Genomic DNA, 23,222 nt, shown 5'->3' on the forward strand with positions numbered 1-23,222 from the left:
GCCCGCCATCGCGCGGCCTGCGCGGGGGAGCAGCGGGACCTCGGTGCCCCACGCGCCACCGGCCACCCGCCACCAGGCGCAGGACCCTCCCGAGAGGGCCCGCGTGAGGTGCAAGCGGCGTGCAACACTCGCAAGGAAGCTCGCTATTAATTATGCTTCGCAGTCCTGTTTTAATTAGAAGACAAACTGCTGTGGGAATACAAGCCTACATTCAGACCTCGGGCCTTTTCRTTAATAATCTTCCCTGAATATGTAAAAATATTCCAATTGGCTCAGCCTTTCTCTTTCCTCYTTTTTGCCTCCTGGCTGGAGAGCTCAGGGTAGTTTGTGGGTGGGAATGGCTCTCTCTTGGCACTGCCATTAAAACAGGTCGCATTCAGACACTTGCTAGGAAGCCCCCTCCTTCCTCCATGATTCCAGACTGATGCTAAGGTGTCGCCTCTCTCCAAGTTTACATTTGGCATTACCATCTAGTTCCCAAACGTTAAGAAACAATTTGTCTCTATTGCCCGTGCCAAGGGAAGTCAACTGGCATGTTCCTGCCCATGCTGGAYGGGTACTTGGTCACATTCCCGCCTTTAGGAAAAGTCTTGGTTTTGCCCAGATCTATCAGGGTCAGGAATGGGTCACGACTGCYGCCCCTGCCACGCACACGGCCCATYCCCATGGAGGCCAACAGCACCTACCATATCTGTGTCCGAGACAGGGCCAAAACTCGTCACGTAAATGTCTGTCTTGACTTCAGTTACGCTGTCTGGGACATAAGAAGAGAGAGARAGAAAGGAAAAAAAGAAAAAAAAAGCAATTAGAGAATTGAATGCATTTCTACAGAAAGGTTTTAGTATTTTTTTCAGGTCAGGTGCCTCCCTGCTGAAGCCCTCAGCAAGCTGGTATTGTGCTCGGTAGTGTATCCTAAACAATAGCTGATTTTACCATTCATAGTTGGGCAAATTCATCTTTAATGTAGCTCTGCTGCTTTCCACTATGCCCTCACATATTCAGATTATGTGTATTTACAAATTAGATGCAGTTATGCAATACATAATGCCATAGAGATCCCCATATCTTTAACACAGAGGTAAGCCCCAAAATTGTGAAATTCTCTTTAATCTGAAATCCCTTTGTGTCTCCCAGCCTCATAAATAGCCTAGCAATGTTCTGCCAGTTTTAGGAAACCCAATTTTTTTTTTTTTTAATCTGTACATAAAAGAATCAATATTCTGATTGCTTTTCACTCCTGTCATGTTTGTTGCTTTCCTAAGTGCCTCGGCTCCCGAGGAGCAGCTGCTCTTGCAGAGGTATTTATACACAGCCTGTATTAATCTACAGCCAGACTATGCTGCCCTTGCAGACGCTGAATAACTGCCTCCYTCCGGCCACAAAAATCACGGGACTTCAATTCCTGCCCCAAGCACCAGAGCCCACGGGCAGTTTTAATCCTGTGCTTCCAGGTGAAGATAAACTGTTTTCCAGAACGTGGCTGCCAGCAGGTGTTTTTCACGCTGAACAGCACATGCAGCTCTCATTACGACTGCCATCGTTACTGTCTCAGCAGRCCCTCTAAGCAAGACACAAGTATATCAGGTATAAGTYGAAACCCAGGCAGTTCCATCTCCACATGAGGAAGAAACTTCTTCACTGTGAGGGTGACAGAGCCCTGGCACAGCTGCCCAGGGATGCTGTGGAGGCTCCTTCTCTGGAGATCTTCCCAACCCACCTGGATGCGACCGGGTRCCCCATGCTCTGGGTGTCCCTGCTGGGGCAGGAGGTTGGACTGGGTGATCTCTGGAGGCCCCTTCCAACCTCAGCCATTCCGTGATTCTGTGAGACGGCTGCCATRGCCCTGCTTTGCAAGGAAGCCGAGGCAGAGGACAGGGTGACTCTGCATGGTCACATCTCGRGCAGCACTCAGCCTGCCAGGACGTCCTAAGGGAGCCAAAGGAGGTGCCTCGAGTTTAGCACCGCGTTCCCATCAACCTTCATTCCCTTAGAGACAGATCATACGATTGGGCTCTTTTTTATGTTGCTAATTGGCTCAGTGCGGCATTCCCAATGAAAGAGCTAAACATTCCCAATGCCTCGAGCTCCAGAAAAAGAATTTGTGTTTTTAGCCGTAACATCCCATTTCAGCCACTGCAGCAGCTACCTGAATGGCCCATTGCTCGATGCAGTTATGGAAATTCTGTGTTCTCTGTCAGTTATTTTGCAATATCACAAAGCTCAGTTTTGTGCTTCAAAGTTTTGTRCCCAAAAATAAGATAATGCATTCTGGCAGAGTTTTCTCCTTAATGGCTAAAACATACATATACATGTCTTCAGTTATTATGGTTGGAAAGCTTCTGACACAGCCTGTGGCTGATATTATTGTGCTATATAAGTAACCCTTGATCTTATCTTGACGTGATAAAAAGAAGGTTAAAGAGAAATATGTATGCAGTACACTTTCTGAAACACACAGCAGTCAGCGAGGCAGCTTTTTAAGCAAAGTGAGATATTTCTGTAAGACTTTAACGCTTAGGGTATTCTGTGTCCCTCCAAGCAAGCCCCAAATGAGACATACAGCAGAGAAGACAATTCTGCTAAAGTGAGGTTCTTTAATACATGCAGTTAGAGAAAACTAACTGCGTGTTAGAGAAGAAATTTACTCTCCCTCCACTTCCCTCTCCTCCTGCCTTTTTGAGTGTTTAAATTGTCCAACATAAATAATACAGAGCGATAGATACCAGATTGGGATACGCAGCCACCCATGACCAGTGAAGTCCTTGTGACATGAAGAATAAATTGCCTTGGGAATTCAAGGGGAACCGAGCTGGAAAGGGGCACAGGGGGGTGCTACATGACACAAACTGTGGGATCCAAGCACTGCAGGAGTGATTCAGGGAGCAGGTGGAAAGGCAGAACCAATTTGAGACACCTTTTGTATGACACTGCTCTTTTTAGTTGTTAGCCTGCATTTGGTAAAAGCTCAAGAAAATAGAGAGTGCACAAGCTTTTTTATTTAAAAAAAGGGGGGGAGGTGTTAGTGATGCTTCTTAGAAAAGCCAATGCACCAGGGATAGATTTTGTGCCTGTATTCTTATGAAGCAGAACAGCAAGAATGGAGGGGTTGGTAGATGGTTACGGCTTAATCCCAAATGGGTCTGAGCTCATCCTGGCTTGGGCCCCAGGGCAGCACATTGTAAGCTACCAGCCACGGAGCTCCCTGCAACCTACCAGCCAGTCTGATCAAGGCCAAAACATTTATCAAGGGCTCGTGTCAGAAAAACTCAAGGAGCTTCTCCTGGTCTGTCAAATCCCTGCTGACCATCACTGGGAGACCTGTAACACATGAGTTGAGGGTCCTGTGGCTGCCACGTTGCTCTGAGGAAGACCCATGGACTGCTCACAGGGATTTGCTCATGGATACAGGAGGGGAATGACACGTCCTGTCCACGGGAACATTTCAGGAGCCCAAGGAAAGGAAGACCCAAGCGCCCTGCGAGACACTTCATTACCAGCTTTGCAACATGAGCTCTCAGGAGCAGGAGGTTTCCTTGTCCTGGGCAGGCTCCTTCCCATCTGTTAGCACAAACAACGTGTATTTATAGTGCCTGGGGTGATCAATACTCTCACTGTGCCAACGATGGCAAAGCAAAGAATAACAGAGACAGAACCAACCCTCACAACATGCAGCCATGGCCACCCACCAGCGTAACCCAGGAGCTGTGGAGGGCACCCATTTAGTTCCACTTGGGAAAGAGCATCCCAAGGGCATTAGGTGAAGCGCTGGGCAACATCCTGCGCTGGGAATGGGCTGCACTTTGTGCCATCACAGGAGTTAGATGACAGGGTTAAATCYAGCAGAGCCACCTGCAAGCCCACGGGTAGCCGTGACATCAGCCTGGCTACCAAAGCTACTTCTGAAACATCTCCAGTTGTTCCTAACTCTTAGGAGAGGTTTTAATACAGACTTGGCAGGATGCAGGGCCACAGCAGCTATCCGGCCTGTTTCCCTGAGACATCTCTATCCAAATCCCTTCTAATCCGTCACGGCACCAGTGTTCGCCTATCTTTCAGCATGGGGGACCGCAAAACAGCGTTTCCTACGCTCGACCAACCACGGAGAACAAGCTCAGTAGGAACATCCTCCTCCAGCAACTGCTCTTGATGGAAGTCAGAGAAACCTAGGGCAGATCTGCTCTTCCCACCTATTTCTCACCTCGTCATCCTCGCGTCCCACGTGGGAGAGGCCACACTGATGCACTGGACTCCGCAGGACCCCTGATATGATCTAGCTGCAGCTGGGGATGGGCTCCACAAGGCCAGCTCAGGTCCTCTCCCAGGCTACCTTTTCTACCCATGCTTCAGGGTTCAGTACCATCACAAAACATTAAAGGGCGCTTTTCCTTCCCAAGCACCTTCCTGCCCTGTATCCCTATGACTTTTTCCCCACACACAAGTGAACTGAGCAGCGTGCAGGGGGACAGACAGATGCGGCAGCTCCTGTTCTACAGCTGGGGACGAGGCAGGAGAGACCTGCTAGAGGTGGGAGGCTGGGGAGGAGAAAGGAGCTGAGTCCAGGCTGGTCCTCAGGAGCCCACGCTGCTCTTGGCACATTGCAGCAGCACCTCCAGCCGGGCTGCGCAGACTCCCACGCCCCGGGACTGGGGAAGAGAAAAGATTTTCAAGGGATCTGCAGGATCAACGTTTAAACGCAGGCGGGATTTAGACCTAAACGCTGCGTTATGGTTCTGGATCGCTTGCGCAAGGGGGATTCCCATCCCCGGCTCAGCGCAAGCCTCGGGGCCGCTCTCCAGCAGGTCTGTGCGCAGGGCAAGGCGCTGCGGGCCGAGCGGGGACCCCTTCTGCCCCACGGCACYGAGCGCTCCGCGGCAGCCCGTCCCGCGCGCTGCTGCACGCGGCAGCCCCCCTCCGCGGGCACATCTGCAATGCAAATGCACAGCAAACGCTGCAACCTCCACTCGCCCGTGTTACCATGGCACTCCCTGCACCTGCCTGCTCTGGAAAAGCTACCCTGCTCCGAGCACGCGCTCCAAGAACCCTGCTCCAAGAACCCTGCTCTGAGAACCCTGCTCCAGCTGCCCCTGCGCTCGCAGCGGGTGCCAAGCGGCCAGGGTCACTCTGGGCTCCTTCTCATCCCTCCTAGGGAAGCCCAGAGCTGCGCCTAAACCCCCGCAGCCCTCGGCGAGGCAGACGTGCCCCCCGCCGTCCCCCCGGTGAGCACCCCGTGCTCGGTGGCTGCCAAGGAGATAGCCCTTATTTACAAGAGGAGCRAGGGCTATTTTTACTCGCTTCTTGGAAGCACCAGGAGCAGTGGCAGGGCTGGAATACAAATTACCCGGCCRCTCTGCTCTCCCCACGCTGCTGCCGACTGCAGCACTGCCTCTACGAGGGATTCAAGGCGGCGGGGGGCACGGGAGGCTGAGCAGGCTCTTATTAAACATCCCGCTGCCCTCATCAAGGGCTGGTTATTTAAGAACCTCAGSCGTAACGTAACGGGGGCGGCCGGTTGTGTTTCGGCTGGCGAGGTCCGTGCAYGTGCTGAGCAGAGCCACGTTTCCCGCAGGGGCTTCCCGGAGGCTCCGCCACCAGCGAGCAGGGAGCCTGCAGCTGAGCACTGGAGGCTCCCTATTAAAACCAGGCGAAAGCAGGGGATTCCTGGCRACTGTGCTGACGTCGCGGGGGCTCCGCAGGCTTCTCTCACGGCTAAGCTGGCGGCGCGAGGGAACGGGGATCTGCGCTGCGGGCAGCGGGGACCCAGGGGTCTCAGCCGGCCGTGTCCCCACACCAGCGGTCCTGGTTGGGACGGAGGAGACTAGAGAGGAGGATGATGCTGTTCAGGTTGTCGCGCCTCGATACAAGCCCTGAGCCGGGGTTATTCTCTAGAGATAAACACTCCTGTTCTACCGGTTCACCAGCTTGCCCAGCATCACATCTCCATGCACGGCCACATCTCCAGCCCGGCACTGGCCTCAGCTCACGTGTTTCTTGGCTGCATGGGATCCTGCCCCTCTCAGTGACCCTAGTACCTGTGCACTCTGTCCCCAGGCACAGGGGCAGGACGCCCAGCCGGCTCCCAGGGCAGGGGCACGGGGAGGGCGCGATGCCGCGCGCCGGGAGGCTCCGCAGCGGCRCTCCCCGCCCGCGGCTCCGCACCGGGCAGCGGGAGCGCGGCCCCGGCGCCAGCACCTCCCAGCTCCCGCCTCCTCCCGCGCCCCTGCCATGCGCATTAATAAGCAGCAGGAGGTGATTTGTGCAGCTGCGCACAGAAGCTTTCGGGGTGTCTCATTCTTCATTTTCTCAGCCTCTCACTGTGTGGATTTAATTTCCTTCCAATTTTAGCCTCTGCATCAAAGGAAGAGCAGAAGCAGCTCTTCCTTCTGCAACCTGTGCTGCAGCCCCAGGAGAACAGTGTTCGGCGGGTGTGCTGGAGCCTTTCACAGCACCCATGGGAAACAGGGCAGTGCTGCAGCCCCCAGCCTGGGAACTCGGCCCTCACAGCCCTCCTCTCTCACTCTGACAAGTCCATCCCATCGCGCCCGGGCTGCTCTTTTGCCATCCCCTACCTTTCCTTTCATCCATAGCCTTCCACAGCATCAACAAGATGGGAGCTGCAGCCCAGGCAGCCCAGCCAACCACTGTCCAAAGGCCAAATCTGGGATTCTCCTTTCAATAATGAGCAAGCAAACTAGCCCTGCCAAAGGCACTGGAGAAGACAGAACACGTATCCAGGTGTTTTCTGGCTAGAGAGCTCAGGAACAGCAGCCAGAGGATAGCGCTGACCCTTGAGCACCCGCACTTGGGGAGCTCCAGACAGCCAAGCCTGCTCCTATCGGAGCATCCTGCCTGCACCGGCGCGTAACGTTTCCATCAAGCATCCTGGGAACAGAGGACACAGAGAGAGTGGAAATAAATAAATAAATAAATAAATAAATAAATAAATAAGACAAGCCCAAAGGTGTTTCCTATGGCAACACCGGGTTGGAATGCAGAGCTGGAGCTCAGAGATCTGGGGAGCCCTCAGGGCTGCACCTTCCTTCTCCTCAACTAGTTTTGCCTTGGGCATCTCTTCTGCTCTTGCCCTGCCCATGTGGAACAACCTCAGTGTGTTTCAGAGCTCCTCTCTTTCCAGCGCCCGCTGTGAGGAGCAGGACACAGGTTAACAAGCAGGCAAGGACACCAGGGAACAACACTGGATAAGCCCCAAGGCCCTGCGAGGAAAGGTCTCTRGGAAGTAATTCAGCACCATAATCACTGGCATTCATGGGCCATTTCCTGAGCGTGTGTCAGCAGGGAGCCCTTGGCTTCACCTCACCCTGCTTGGTCCCCGTGCACAGCAGAAAAACACCAGGCACCAAAAGACCTTCCTAACCCCCTGCAAAGCAGCAGAGCAGTAATTGTTAAACAGGAGCTTTCACGGCCAGACCCGGACCCTCTCTGCTCACGTATCTCTGAGTGCAGAGAGGGTGGAAAGCAACCATGGTGCGAAGGACGAGGGCCGATCTTGGCCTGCAGCTCCCACCTGCAAAGGCCCAGCAGGACGCGAGGGCCGCAGGTGACGGGACACGCACGACGGGGTCACCTGGGCACTGGGCAAGTCGCAGCCTGCAGAACTACCCACACAGCAGGGAAGGAAACAATACAAATGCCTCAAATAAAGGCCTGGTCTCAGCAAAAGCGCGGCTGAGTAAAAGCCTCCCGGGGATTAGCAGTGAGACCTGCAGAGCAGATCCAGCTCTGCCTCTGTACCGTGAACTATCCGTCCAAAGCAGCTCTGCTTGGTGGCTATTTGCTGGTTTCCAGAAGTCAACCTGTGCCGCTGCTACGGCTGGAACAACTTAGTCTGTAWAAGGGATCTGACCCTCTCACCCAGTAACTTCTGATGAGCTCCAATCCAAAAGGCACCATATTTACATAGAAAACAAGGTTTCCTGCTGCTCTTAAGGGAGGAAAAACCAGGCCTGTCCCTCCCATCATGGGGCGTCCAGGCAGCTTTGCACGGAGGCTGGCATCACCCACAGCTGCTGGCAGCCTCCTTGGGACCTGCRAGCGCCAGGGCAGCACAGCCCGTTGGCAAGCGGCGCTGCCGCGAGCCGCAGCGATCAATCACTGCCTCCGCTCCGGTGCGGCGGCCCATCGGCGTCTGCAACTGCACGTCCTCCCGCCGGGCCGCAGGGAGCCACCAGGTCTGTAAGCACAGGCACGCACGTGYTGCCACTCCAGCCGTGCGCCCGCACGCCTCTCTTCCCCCCCAACTTGGCTACTGCAGCGGAACAGAAGCCAGGAGTTGAAACGAATTTCAGGAGGTGCCTCGAGAGAGGAGCGACAACGAAAGCGGTTACCCACGATGAGAGACATCAGCATGTTCTACAATTACACGCCGTTAATTTTTCAACCCAGATGAAGCGAAATGGTGTCTCTGAAATCCCTCAAAGCGCCAGCCCGCTGCCCGGGCTCTCACGGAGCAGGGCCACGGGAGAGCAGGTGCAATGAAGGGATTTATTCCCCATCACACGGAGGACGCAGCAGGCAGAGCTCTGCACCGGCGCTGCATGCCGTATCCTCCACCAGAAGCAGAGGCAGGGCCAAGAGGCAGCCCACCTACTGCTTGGGCCTGGCCTAGGATTTACAGCGTGTCACAGCTCCTGCATGGATGGCTGAGGCCCAGCTGGGCCCTGCTGCCACAGGCGGCACAATCTTCACATCAAGCAGGGGAAGACGGACTCCTTCCTTACCCAGGTGCTGTTCAGAGGCCCACGTGCTTCTGTAGAAGGTGCTATGGGGATTTCACACCCTCCCACATTAGAGAAAGAGGTTTTTTCAAGGTTTGTGAAGGGTGGGAGATGCTGGCAAGACATGTTCTGCTCTACAGGCCTCAGCCCAGGAGAGGTGCTGCTCCATCGCAGCAGAGCCAGTGAAAACAGCTTTCCTGCAGACTGGAACCTCCTGCATGGTTGTTCTGATGTCTAAAACTGGTTGATCTCATATTGTAACCTGGCTCTACCCTGGCTCTTTTCCTACTCAGCTGCATAATTTCATAAATCTTGCAGGGACTTAAAATCTTTGAGAAGAGGAAAGGCAGCAAGGAAGAAGCGATAAGCCTCACTCCTTCAGGAAACCAGGACAAAAAATGCCAGGAGACTCACACAGTTCAAAGTTAAACTCAGCTTTCCCTCCTGGCTCCACGCAGACATGCACACACACATACATTCTAATTACTGCATTAAATGAAATAAATGACACTAAATACATATCCAGAGGTTAAAATCAGGATGTGGYTAAGACCATTGATAAACATAAAGTTCACGTGGAACGGAAGAGAGAGGCAAGAGGAGCGAACCGAGGGGCTGTGCAGTCACGCAGGCAGCCCTCGCACCCCTCACTCTCACATACACCGACTACAAACAGAGGCTACAAATTAGCTGAGCTATTTTCGTTCCTGACAGCAAAGCAAGAATGAACAAAGMGACTGTAGATGCTATTTTAAGGACTCAGGACACCCTCAGATGCTGTGAAGATGGGAGAGGAATACGTACGTGCGAGCGTTTTGAGCTTCCGCAGCGCTTTGAGACCCCGCGGTAACACAAAGGAGATGCTCCATAAACGTGTTCGCTATATATTATAAATACAATGGGAACATGTGCRAATATAGATGAGCATACATAATTTAACGTAGTCGGTATGAAAGTGTGTCCTCGATTGCTAAGTTGGGGACTCTTGGGGAAGGGAATCCCTGCYGAGCCCAGGGGAGCGCGCGGACCGGGCGGCAGTGCCAGCGGTGCCAACGCTGTGGCCCTAACGGAGCCAGGGCGTTTCTGCTGAGCACAGCCCTGCAGGACGCCCACATACATGGGGGGAGTGAGAAAGCTGGGTAAAAAAGCCAGACTGATGCTTCAGCATCAGGCAAACTGCACCTAAAATCGTCCACGTAACCCACATTAACCCACATCACACCCTTTGCTTCAGGGTGCCTTCCTGGGACTGTATTAATTTTATTTCCCTCAGTGAGAGTTTGCAGTGATATTCCCGGAGGCCACAGCACAGGATCTCGGTAAAGAGCACCCTCAAGGATGTACACGCCCCAGCACTATGCCTGGAGTCGCATCCATAGAGGAGAGAGATGACATCAAAACAAGCCAGACTTTGCTGTGTGCCTTCACATCACCGAAAGCTCAGCTGAAAGTCCATGACCAGACTGTGCTTATTCAAAMCCTGCGTAATCACCGAGCATTTCTGAAGCACCTCCATCAAGGAGCAGGTACCCTGCTCCTAGCAGGTTATCACACAATCCCTTTTCTAAAAAACACGGAAGCTTTCTTAGCTAATTCTCAGCAAGTCTTTCTGCAGCATAAAACCTCCCCTCTGAAGTCCCCATAGGCCACTCACCTGCTTGAATAGGAGCTGCAAAAGCTTCAGATCACTGGCAGTAAAATTCTTAGCATTTCTAAAGCAATTACTGTGCTCTGCAATTCATCAGAACTCAACACAGATCCCCAGGAAGATAAGAGCCAATACAAAACTCGCATTTCTAACCTAAGAATTGCTGATACAATGGAAACAAGAGGAAAGCTGGAACGGAAGCAAGGAAGGCAAAAAAAGTCAAATAGAGAGACATGCTGCACTGCATTTATTATGTGTCACCAGAGGGGAARGAGAATAAACAAAAGCATGAGGGTGTGCGGACTGCAGGCTGTGCTCTGGCCTCCAGCCTCACCATCAGGGCTCAGCTACTGCGTGGTACCATGTGTGCAAGGCCATTCCACCATGCCTCAGTTTCCCCACATGCCTTTTGGTGCCTGTTCTGCTTTCCCACGTATCTTGGGCATGTTCTTGTGCTGGGCTGCTCTGCGGGCTGAGGATCACCAAGCTGCACAACGGACAAGCATGTGAAAAAYAACAACAACAAAACCCAAACCAGAAAAACCTCATGGGTCTTGTGGGTCTTGCTGCAAAGCTGAGCGCAGGAGCCTGKCTAATTCTCAAGCCTGTCTGCCAAGGCCAATGACAGGGACTGAGATGAAGATACAAGAAAACCACTGCTGGGAGCATTGCGGTAATTTGCACTGTAGCTCCCTTATCGCCTCCTTTAGCTCCTGGCTGGCACTTCCTTCAGCAAGGGAACTTAATCAGCTCTGGAAAACGCGTGCCACCGCTGACGCTTCTGGCATCCTTCATCCCCCTCTGGGCAAATGCAGACAGATGCATTCCCTTCCCCATGAATCCCATGGTTTTCTTTGCCTTTTAACTGCCGGGCTGTGCAGAGAGCCAAGGTTTCCCCCGACCCGYGTCTCCCCTGTGCTGCACGGGTCACTGGCTTGCATGGTCACTGCTCATTTTGTTTCCAGCAGAGCCAACACATTGTACAAATAAAGCCCTCTGACTCGCGTGGCCTTGCAAGGGCCACCTTAGCACTTGCCCTGATGCCAGAGTCCCGCCGGGCAGCAGGGCAGGTTCTCGTGCACTTGACCAGCACCCAGCCTCACCTCCGTGTACGCACCGGGGAACTCCTTCCTTGGATTCTGCCCTAGAGCTGCCAGAATAAACAGAGAGTCCCCAAAACTCAAGATCATTCCCTGGATGTGCGCGATGTCCTCCCTCTGGGAAAAGCCCTTGGCTTTCTCCCCATCCCTCTGTGGAAAGCCCCTGGCTAGCAAGCAGGGCACCTGCACGTGCTCGACCCAGACGGATAATCCAAGTGACACAAGACAGGTGTATTTGTGTGCTTGGGATGTTGTTTTATCCCCATCGAGCAGAAACCCTTTCAGAGGATGTGACAACTCAACATCTCCCTCCGCCCAGCAGCTTCCCAACAACAGCCTGTCTGTCCGGTGGCCAGCRCGGCTCTCCATTCCTCGCTGTCACACAGGGCACCCCATCCCCCATTTCCAGTTCTGCCAGGGAGCGGCGACACGCTGCATCCCGCTCCGACACCCCGTGGGATGGGAGCAGGGGGCAGACACCTCCCGCYGCAATTTTTCATTTCCTCGGCTGGGGCTCTTTCCTCGCCTCAGCCGTGCGCTCAAAGCGTTCCAGTTCCCATGGCAACTCTCCGCTTCCCTTCCTTTCGGGATATCATTTTCCCTCCCCATCCCTTCAGAATTAGACATCTCCTAGCAGAAGTTTTCAAGAAACATCTCTCTCTCTTAAATATATATTTATTAGCCAAAGCGAATGCAAGTGTGCTTTATTGACAGGCTCCTTCGCCGATGCGCAGCCTGCGGAGAAGAAAGCTGTCTCCAGAAATATGCTGGCTGCCAGGCTGCCTTTTCTCAGCCTTTGTTTGCAACCAGACCTCTCTATTTTCTCCTACCAGGTGAACACGGGCCGGTGCCTGCTCTTTTCTCCTCCCTTTCTGTTCCTGCCGCTGCTGGGGCGGCCTYGGTGCAGCCCCGGCCTGTGAGGGCGCTGAGGGAAGCGACTCGTGGCGCTGCCACCAACATGGAGGTCACGAGGCGCCGCCCGAGCGAAGGGGCCCCACACCGGCCTCGTCTCCTTCCAACCCCACCAGGGAGCACTGAGGGGGCTGCCCTGGCCCGCGAGGTGCATCCAGGCTCAGCTGGGGGTGTCGGGGCCCTCAGTGCTCCCAAGGCCTGTGCTGCTCGCGGCAGGGACCGACCCTCAGCCTGAGGGAAACGACAGCCTTTTGATAGAGCCATGACAGAGGGGTTCAAAGCGCCTCCCTTCAGGAGACACATCCMAGCTGGCAAATTGCTGGGAGCCCGGGGAATCCAGAGGCTGATGGCGCTAATCCTGGGGGTGTTTCACCGAGCCCCAGGCAAACCCTGCACCACCACTAGAGCTGCCTGCTCGCGCATGCAGCCTGCTAGGCACAAGTGAAAACACCACAAAGGCAGAGAAACGGCACCAAAATGTCATCACAGCAGCAGCACAGCCCGGCCGGGCCCCCACCTCAGCCCTCTGCTCCTGATGACACCACACACCAGCCACAGAACAAGGCAGCAGTTCGTGGTCACCCCACCACAGAAACACCGTGGGTGAACACGGCTGCTGAAGCTCAAGCGCAAGTTTCTAAGCGCTTCCTAAGCCCAGCCTGCCACGGGGASAGAAAGCTCGGGGGACACTTCTTGCTGACTCCAGATTTCACGTTAATTGGGCCGTCCCACCAGCCATTAATCAAACGTCCTCCACGGGCATTTTTATTGAAAATCAATTTAATAAAGTAGGTGGGAGTCCAACATGCTTCCATAACATCAGATAAATATTCATGGCRGCTTGTGCTGCTTTAGCTAAATGAGCTTTTTTAAATTTAACTTGTGTGATTTCCTTGTTCATTAATATATAGCTTGGCTTGCCCTTGTTCAAYGAATACAGACTAGGCAGGACTCAGCCCAGCGTTGGCTGGCCCTCAAGCGTACCAAGGAACAACCCTTTGCTGTCAAGCCAACAGCTCTTTGCAAGGATACTGTCATCTGTAATGGGAACATGAGTTTACTTGGGTCAGGGTCACCCGGTGTAAATCCACAGAGCCAAGGCTGACTTCAGAAGGGGCATTTTGGAGTTCAAAATTCATTTACACTCCTAGGAATGTGGCCATCGTCTCTGCCACTGTGAGGAACGGCATTTGAWTTCATCTTAAAATGGTGTTGCGGTTCAACAGCAAAAACAAAGGAAGGTCACTGAAAACTCCTCCTCCTTCCCTGGATGCTGATTCCCAAAGAGTAAAGGGCTTCCAGCAACCCAACCATTTAACACATTGCAGGAAGACCCACCCAAAGCATCAAAACGCATCAGAAGCTCTTGTCCGAGGAGGACAGGCAAGCCCACGCTCACGACAGAASATCCAAGCTCCCGCTGAGCTGTAGGAGCTGCTTTTTGCAGCCCTGGCTTTGACCACATGCCCTGGAGGAGGGATAACAGCGACACAGGTTAACCCCTGCTCCTGGGGGAGAGCGCCAAGGAGCTGCAATCACAACTCCTCGCTCACAGACTCCTTCTCCAAGGCAGTTATTAGTGTCCAGATGGAAGAAAGTAAAATCTGACACGGTGATCAAATTTAGYGGAAAGGCAGAACTCAGACAGTTCTTATCAGTGAGAGATTTGAGAGTGTCTAACAGCTTCTTTGTTAACTGGAGCAGTGAGGATCTGCAGCTTCCAGAAAAGCAGCAGTGCAGGGCAATTTAACCACTGCCAGGACACTTGTCATGTTATCCTAGTGATACCCTTCTCTTGAAAGGCAGCGYTTTAGAAATCCAGCGCATCATCATTTTGCCTTTGTTATTAACGCAAACTGACTTGTTTTCATCTTTAAAGCCTCGACCTAATTCCCCATGCACACGCTCCCTACAGCAGCTCAGATCTCTGGACAGGATTTGCTTTCCCCATGCTTTGTAGTGCTCTAATGATGTGAAGGTTGTGACTAGCCCTGCAGATGCATGCAGAGAGGGGAGGCCCAGGAAAAAGGTGCCAAGAGCACTCTGCCCCATGCGCCTCCGCACATGAGCTAGTCACAGTCATACTTCTCGAGCCCAGCCTCAGGATGCAAAGAGCAGGGCCCATGAAGGGCCACCAAAATCACCTGCCCATGGCCCCAGCAGCTAACGATGCAGCAGAAATGGGAGACGCTCATCCAGCCACAACAAGGAGATGCTCTAGTCACTTGGTTCCTCTAAAGACACAGAACAGGCATCTCCTGGTGGGACAGTCCTTCTGCAAACTTATAAGCCTCCTGAAACTGGCCACAATTAGGTGCGGAACTTGACCTTACTAAAGTTACTCATTTTGGGGTTTGAGGTTTGACACACAGCTACAAATAACATGGGGCAAACACATTTTCTCCGATATCTAGAGGTTAGGCAAGAACTTGCATGTATCTGTGCACATATTCCCTGCATTTTCTAGCTTGGATCTGGTTTCTCCTCTTCCTGCCCTGCTTCCGAAAGATGACCCTTGCTGGACACAAACTGCCTGTCAGCAAACAGCATTAAATATATGGACATCACACAGGACAGATAATGCTTTTAGTTTCTTCTATCTTGGATGCTGGTCACACAGCTAATGTCATCTTTAAACACTGAAATCCTAGATGTGAAAAGGTAAAGCTTAATTGCCTTGAACAGCAACTCTTGTATTGACTCCAAGAGAAGGCCCATTAATATTAATACAGCTATATTTAGCTTCTTTCAATTATACATACAAAATTAAACATCTTTCTGGGAACAAATCAGTCAGGATGGGATTTAGGCTGGTTTTTTTACTGTATTTTGCATCAAAATAATAGCAACTGTAATGGAGGTAGGGTTTTAGAGGCGAACAGCGGATGGAGGCAGAGGCTTAAAAATACTTGCGCCTGGTTCGACCAACTTGCTTTGCATCTGTTAAAAGGCACTTCTGTTCCTCCTCCTAATCCCACACATGCCCCGCTTCTGGTTAGCAGCAAACTGGGATGTGCACCTCTTGCTCTGTGCCAAAAACACAGGGGAACTGAAGGAGGACGATCTCCTTCCTCTTCTGCTGCTGCCTGCCCAGAGAAGAGGAGCTCCCATTGCTGCCATGCCAGAGCATTAGCTTCTGTAGCTAAAAGCACTTTTTGTATAAAAATCACGTCCACTTTCCTGATTTTCAAATTAATTAGACGTAACTCGCCTTGCCAAAGTAGACTTAATGGTATTAACGTTATATGACATAAAAAGCAGTGATCAGAAAGCTTCTCTCATAACGCCAGGGAGATTGATGAGGGAAAAAGAGACAAGGTTTCGTGCTTTTGTTCTTTAACCCTTCCACATGAAAGGAGATGAGATCTTGGTCTAGGAAAAGGCTCCTACCAATTCTCAATGCTGAGATCAGGTGCATCTCCTCAAAGGCCAGGGCTCTAATCTTTCAGACACAAGCGCTTGGACTTCAGTTCGCACGTGCACACAGGCCCTTTGCAGGGAGCAGGACAACTCCTGAGAAGTATTTTTTAAATACAAGGCAGTGGCCTTCCCTGGCCAAAGTGACATTCACGGCTGTACCAGACAGTGAGCAAACAGGAATGCACAACTGCAAAAATCTGCTCTGCTCTGCCTGGATACTAGGAACTTCCTTGACAAAGGGTTCGGGCAACAGCAGCAAACCTTGTGCAGAGCCTTGGCCAACTTCCCTTCTGCAAATTGCCAAGGTTTCATTTTTATGGTCACTGAATCCTTTCCTTGACAGCTTCTCATATCAGAATTGCCACTGATGCTTCCACCAAGGAGGCCTCTGAAATGGCACTTACAAGGTTGAAGTAGCATCTCTTAATTCCCAGACACAATTTGCTTTGCTCCCATCGTGAATCATCCCAATGACTGATTCAGTCTGAACTTCTTCATCAGTTTCCAGCAGGTTAGTGAGAAAAAAAGAAAACAATAAACAAGCCACACACAAAACCCAAACACTTCCTCCAAGCCCGCGTTCTCATCRCTTTGATTTGAATTCTGCTATCCCAGAAGGTGAAGTGAGCGGGGTGTCCTTTTCTCACATTGCAAACTGCACATTAACAACTCCCCCCGGGCTCTGCTCTGTGCTTGCCTTTCACAGCACTCCACAGCAACGCTGCCTTCTCTCAAATGTTAGCTGGGTGTCCTTCCAAGGCCCGTTCTTTAAAGCAGATAACAGGTTAGTATGCACAGACAAATCAATCATTAGAGCAAATTTTTGGCCCCAGACTCTATGAGCATTTTGCCATCGAGCTCAACAGGGTGATGATTTCACACCTACTTTTAACTGCAGTTCTTCACAGGACCCTGTAGGAGTGCATAGCCCTGCAGCAGATCCCTCCCCAAAGCCCTGGGCATCTTCTAGAGCCTCACCAAAATCCCAATGCTTTCAGTTCATCAATCAATCAATCAACTTTAACGGCATAAAACAACATCAACACTCTAACAGGTCTGGATCAGCAGCATTAATTCCCCCATTCTGGTGCAGAACCAGGTAGATGTGATTTGATCTCTCTTTCCAGACAAGGTAGGTCTAAAATTCCCCAACACAAGCAGTGACTTTGCCTCAGCAGCCACGRTGAGTGCATCTCTCTGGGTCCCTGAGCTGCTGTAAACATTTCACGGTCCTGCTCAACGGATGGAGTAACTGCTGTTTCCTCACTATTTGACCAGTTATTCCTCTATTAGCTCCCCAGAATGAGCTAAAGCCATTCTTAAACTCAGTAATACCTACTAAAACAATTGGGAAAAAAAGGAAGTCTTTCTTCACAGCCTGTATTAAAGACACATTATAAATCCTTTACACGGGACTAAATGAAGGGAAATTCTAATAAATGGATAGTTGCCATAGTCCAACAGATCAATAAAGACATCCTTGCAAGCAGTTTATAGCCATCTAAGACACCATCTCCTGATGTTCTTACAACTAACACATGCTCAGCATGGTTGAGCATCAGCTAGTCCCTTCCCCGTTTATAATGAGTTCTCATTATAAACAAGAGCTGTCACCTCTAGCTCATGCCCTCCGTGCTCCCCTGGAGCAGACACGAGCTGCACAACGCTGCACTGGTCCAGCACAGGCCTCTGGTTGAGGACTAAAGCTCCRAGATGCTACAAATTACTCACAGAAAAAAAAAAAAAAAATCCTTCGAATCAGATCATTTTCCTTGAACAGTTTCTCACTTTGGGGGAAAATCTTATTTCTTACGTATATACACAGATGTAAGGAGGGGTTAGAGGCTTAGCACGGGCTCCTCAGAGTGGTTCACAGGGAACACACACAGCAAATGAAGCATTATAGAAAAAGAAGCATCTGAAGCAGTGCAAGAAACACCTTCTCCTTCCCGCTCCCTGCCGCCCTTGGATCCGGCCCCTCTGTAGGTCCCAGAGGGCAGGGCCCAGGCACAGCCTTGTCTTGGGTGCCGCTGCCCCGAGGGACGTCACGGGGACCCGAGGCCACGTCACACGGAAAGCGATGAATCCCTTCCGCGATGATCCTGACCCCTCCGGAGCGCTCGTGATAGCCCCGCAGCCTTCATACAAGCTCGTCGCCCTAAGCAAATTCATAACTTATTTAAGAGAAGGCTTCCACCCTTAGGCATAGCTGTCAAGGCTGCGCTGCTCACACGCCTTCTGATGTGTACATGCCTTTTCACACAGGGCTCCCTCACCCCTACAACTGCGTGGGTTTTACACAGAAGCACTACTGGGRTTTCCATCCAGGAGAGGGGAGCAGCGAGGTCCATGCGGTGCCACGGCAAAGGTGCCATCAGAGAGCTGTGCCCAGGGGAGGCCAGGCTTTCCCTGTTTGCTCAGAGATCTTAACTTCAGCTTTTTGACAAGATAGAGAAGGGTCCCTATTGTCCTGAAATGTAAATAGAAAAAAAAAATATGCTGTTCAGACAATGCCTCAGCTTCAAATTAAAGCTCATCAAGAAATCCCACACAGACATGAATCTTAGATAAGACACGGATTTTCTCTAAGAAAGAGGCAAATTCCTCCCTGGAGTAATCAATACAGGGCATGAAGTCAGATCAGAAGGAAGAGATGAAAAGTTAGGAAAGGTGGAACATTAAGCCTGAAAAATGGATAAAACACACAGTCCCAAAATCTGGGAATCTATAACAAAACACAAGGGACAACGGGGTCTGTCAGCCACTGTTTTTAGTGCACCCGTAAATAGAGGTAGGTGGTGCTTCTGACACAGACCATGGGTAGCTTCATGATGTACAGGTGGAAAACTGCCTTTTTGGGAGGTCTCTCATGGGTCTTGATGCTTCTCCTGAGGGACCAGCAGCCACTCCACCCCAGCCCTCAGGCCACCACAGAGGTAATCCACGGCATCTCACTGCCTTCAGCCCAGATCCTACAACAAGCCTTTAACTGCAGGAGATAGGATGAGACTACAGATATCCCAAGGTGGGACACCCTGAGCATCAAAATCTTAGGAGAAYATCAACTTAAAGGGAGCTGCTGTGAACCCAAGATCAAACCCCAAACTTTGGATATCAGCAGGAATCAGTGAAATATAAATGGCAAGGCAGCCATAAAGAACCTCTACTTGCTTAGAAGCCATCCTGCCAAACTACAGGATCATTAAAAAAACAGGAAGAAACAGTGCACCTTGGAAAGAAGAGACAAGAAAAACTCCAACTGAGGTGCACCTCACTTAGAAAAGAATAGAGGGAATATATTAGCAGGATAAATATTAACAAGTGGCTACAGATCAAAACCATTAGCTGGGYAGAGTTGACACAGCAAGGCCAGATAAACGGTGTGTGTGCCTTTGCACCCCAGATTTCAGCCCTCTCCTGTAACACCTGAACTCTGCTCTGGCAAGAGGCAGCACTGCAGCCTGCCCCACTCGAGGGGTGTCTGAAAAGGGGAAGGGGGCTGCAGGACACTGGCACCGAGATGTGAAGAGAGGTCCCAAAGGAGCTTCCTCCATCCTGAGGAGGAGGAAGGGCTGCCATGCCTAGTCCCTAACGAGGAAGACGCTGAAGGGCCAGGTGCCATTATTTCGCTTAGTACTTGCATTGCTTTTATCTAGTTGCAACCATTGACTGACTCCCCAAATCTCCGTTCTGAAGACATCCATGTGCTTCTAATCCTCCTTCACTCAAAAGGAAACACATCAAGTGGACACTGAAGTGCAGGATACTTGCCCAGTGACGCCTCCACCAGTAAGGGCAGAGTCAGCCATTCAGAGACCCTAGAGAGACACTTCAGGAAAATACTGTGAGTTACCTTGTAGGCAATGCTGCATCCAGAAAGGAACACAATAATCAATACTGACCTATCTGCTTAATATGGCACAAATGACTTTTAAATTGCAATTAGAGAAATCAGCTCATTTAGAAAGTTTAAAGCCCATCCTCGAAGTAACTGCAACGAGGAGACTCTCTCCTCTTTCTAGTAGCAAAGCCTTTTCCGCCTTGGCAGCCCTGGCAGGGAGAGTGGTGTGGAGACTTTGTCCAACACAGCTCCAACTGCTCTCTAGATACATCACCCTCACACCAAAAGGCATCTCAGAGCATCTCAAAGCAGCCAGCAGGCTGAGGTGGAAGAACCYCCTATTTATTCCTGCAAAGAAAAGATATAGAAAGAGTCGGGATGCCTTCCCCTGGATAAGCTGTTCCCTGYTTGCAAAAGGAACAGATGTCAAAACCCTCAACAGCTTTGCATATCCAAGGTGAGTTAGAAGGATTCTCAAGACCATAAAGAAGGCTAAGACAGGCAGAAGATCCACATGATCTCACAGCCCCAGACTAGGAGAAGAGACCAGGACTATCCATAAAATAGCTCTCAGTAGTAAACTTTTTACTCCGTAAGGTTGGCCATTACAACAGATGTCGCCATTCCCTCAGGGTCCATTTCTGTTCCTCTTCTGACTTAGAAGCCAATCTGCACTGTGCTTTCCCAGGGGAAATAGGTTATCCACTGACAGCTCCTTCCTCTCCTCCCCACTCCATCTGAATCCCATAACGATCTATTTATTCAGCTACTTCTTTCCATGCCCAAGCTACATTTCAGCAGACATGGGGCCCTCTCACCACAGCAGAAGACCCAACTTTGTCCCTAAAAWCTAACCAGCTCCCTCCTGACCCAGCAAAGATAGGAGAGACACCTGCAGAGGCGATGGCAGAGGAACAGCCTTGGACGAAGCACCAAAAACTTCTCCTAAGTGACATAAAATCACATACCCCCACTGACACAGAGCACCGTCTGCACTGGGCTGCACGGAAAGGTTCTTTACAGCATGMACCTCATCCAGGAGCTGAAGAGCCCAGTGCACGACGTCCACAGGAAGGGTTCATCTCAGCCCACACAGCARCTTCTCTTCATACCCTGACCTTATTCTTCCACAGGAGGTTCTCCCCCAGACACAGCGTGGCCATTCCCTTATCATTGGGTCCCACAGGCAACACCAGCCAGCGAGGCCCCTGCGCTTGGGCCGTAAGGACTCCCAGGAAGAAACAAGGTGTCTCAGCGTGACTTCCCTGCTGTGCAGGGTGATGTTTCCCTGCCCCAGTGAGACATGCTCCCTGGTGGGGACATGTCCTCCACGGGAAGGACAGCACCGGTGCTCAGGCAGACCTCCGGGTGCTGAGATGGCCGTCATGGTGTCGAGATAGCAGCCAGGTGCCAAGATGGCTGCCATGGGCCATGTGCCTCCACCTTTCTCCACCCGGCAGGAGGAGGGCGCTGGCAGCCGCTCTCTGCTCTCGCCAGGAGCCTGCCCTGCCTCTCCCTTCCTCTGCGGGCACCACGCGCCCTCCCACACCCCCACAGGCCATGGAGGCCACGGAGGYGCCGCAGCGGGGGCTGTGGAGAGGGCACCGTGCGTGTGGGGACACAGCGGCCATGCCTAAGGGGCCGCCCCACGGCGGGCGCCCACAAACTGCCTCGGCACCGGCTTGCTCCAGCTCCCTCCAGCAGCATCCCGCTGGGAAGTGGAGCTCTGGCATGGGAGCTGGTGGAGTGGGTGGCAGCAGATGGCGAGAACAGGGAGRATAAGGAAATAAATACAAAGAGGCTATCTGGAGGGGAGAAGTCGCCACATCAACACTCTGCTGCTTACGCGGAGCTCCCCAGAGCCRAACAAACACTGCTCTGTCACAGGCGGGCAAGCCAGAGGCTCTGCCACACGCCGAGACGGATGTCCTGGCACATGAGGTGGCTGGCACAGAGAGGGGTGGCCTCAGGGCCCCACACGGCGCYCATCGGTTCGTGTCCCCACCGAACATCTCTCCCGAACGGACCCCTGCGTCTCTGCGGCAGCCTGCGACTATTTCACTGTGCTGAACATCAGCCCATGGCACCGCTGCCCTTCTCCACGGTGCCGGAGCCACGGGCTGGCCCCACGCTGCCCTCCTGCTGCCCCGGCTCCGCGCTGGCACCGAGCCCCCCAGGCCCCTGATCCCGCTGGGCCGTCACCGCCGCCAGCTCGGGGCTCCAGAGGCCCTTCTAGAAAGGTTGACTTGTGCACAGCCACTGCAATGAAGTTTTTTTTTAATTAATGGGCCACTGCTTACCTTCAAAATAGCTTCTCGGGGGCCAAAGCTTGGAGATTCGCCCGTATGTCCATTTATGTTTCCAATAATAATGAACAATTACTGCTCCTTCCTGCTTTATTGACTTTCTTGGGAGGATTTCTAAATTCTCAGCACACAGTAGCTGGACATCACCGTGACCAAGGGGACTGGCACCGATTTCTTCCATTTATAAAACTGGGAAACTGAGGCTGAAGCCTGYGCCTGCACCTCCTGCTGCCCGGTGAGCCGTATTTCTTTCAGGCCATCCTGCAAGCAGCCAGTGCCCWGGCACAGGAATGCATAAATCTGCCCTTTGCACAAACACCAGTGACYGCCTCCTCCCGGCACTCGAGAAGGGCAAGCAAGGAGAGGGGATGCTGCGGGCACAGTGACTGCTCRCGGCCGCCTCACCAGTAAACCGCAGCACCCTGCAAGTCACCAAATCAACTAGAAGCTGCTAATGAACAGAAACAGAAGCAAAGCCATTCCTTTCACAGGAAAACCCATTCCTTTCACAGAGCTCCAATAACCCCGACAGCACAAGTCCATCTTTGCTGACCATTAGTCCAAAATATTCAGTTAACCATTAGGTCTCTGTAAGCCTGTGAGGCTCATTTCTGCCTCACAGGCTTTACCAGAGGCAGCATGAGAGGTCTCTGACGCCGGCCCGGAGGGCACTGGCAGGGGTCCCTGACAGACCTCCAAGGAAGGAGCCCYGAAAGCAGAGAGGGAGCAGATCCAGCTAAGAGTGCAGGAAGCCAGGCTGCCCCTGCACTTCACATCCTCTTGCCCACCGAGGACAAGTTGTGGGCAGCCCAGAGTCTCCCCACCTCTGTGCCCCCRTGCCTGGTGCTGCTGCAGGAGTCCAGAGCCATCTCCAGCTGAGYACAGGAGGCCTGGCCCAGGCAAAGGCAATTCATTATGTTAAGCACGCCATTAAAGGATCTAAAGCATCAGAGCAGAGCTATTGCAAGGCAGGTTTAACTTCCCCGGCAAGGCGGCTCCTGGGAGCCCTCCTGCTAAGACTCGGCACGGGGGAGGGGGCTTGTCTGCAGCTGAGCCTGGGGCCAACACAAATGCCCCTCAGTCCCCTTTCAGCACTTGTTTCAGCTAAATCAATACAGCCACGGGGAGACTCGGGGAAGCAAAGCTATTAGTAGGGCTGCAGCTAGTTCTGGGGGAAAGGAACACGCAACAAAAGCAATAAACCTGATGGATGGTCTATGCAGATGCTGTAACCCCCTCCCTGCCGGGCCCGCAGCCGGGCAG

General features: G+C 52.2%; 1 protein-coding gene across 1 annotated transcript in view; it reads right to left on the reverse strand.

The window, feature by feature from the left end:
* GABRA3 (gamma-aminobutyric acid type A receptor alpha3 subunit) overlaps positions 1 to 23,222 on the reverse strand; it is a 54,350-nt gene that overhangs the window by 29,299 nt on the left and 1,829 nt on the right. The window contains exon 3 of the mRNA XM_026035918.1: positions 687 to 754. Within this exon, the coding sequence (XP_025891703.1) occupies positions 687 to 754 (68 nt within the window). The remainder of the gene's footprint in view (positions 1 to 686; positions 755 to 23,222) is intronic.

Source organism: Nothoprocta perdicaria, unplaced genomic scaffold (assembly GCF_003342845.1).
Source record: "Nothoprocta perdicaria isolate Ctin4 unplaced genomic scaffold, notPer1 scaffold_17, whole genome shotgun sequence".
Classification (NCBI taxonomy): Eukaryota; Metazoa; Chordata; class Aves; order Tinamiformes; family Tinamidae; genus Nothoprocta; species Nothoprocta perdicaria.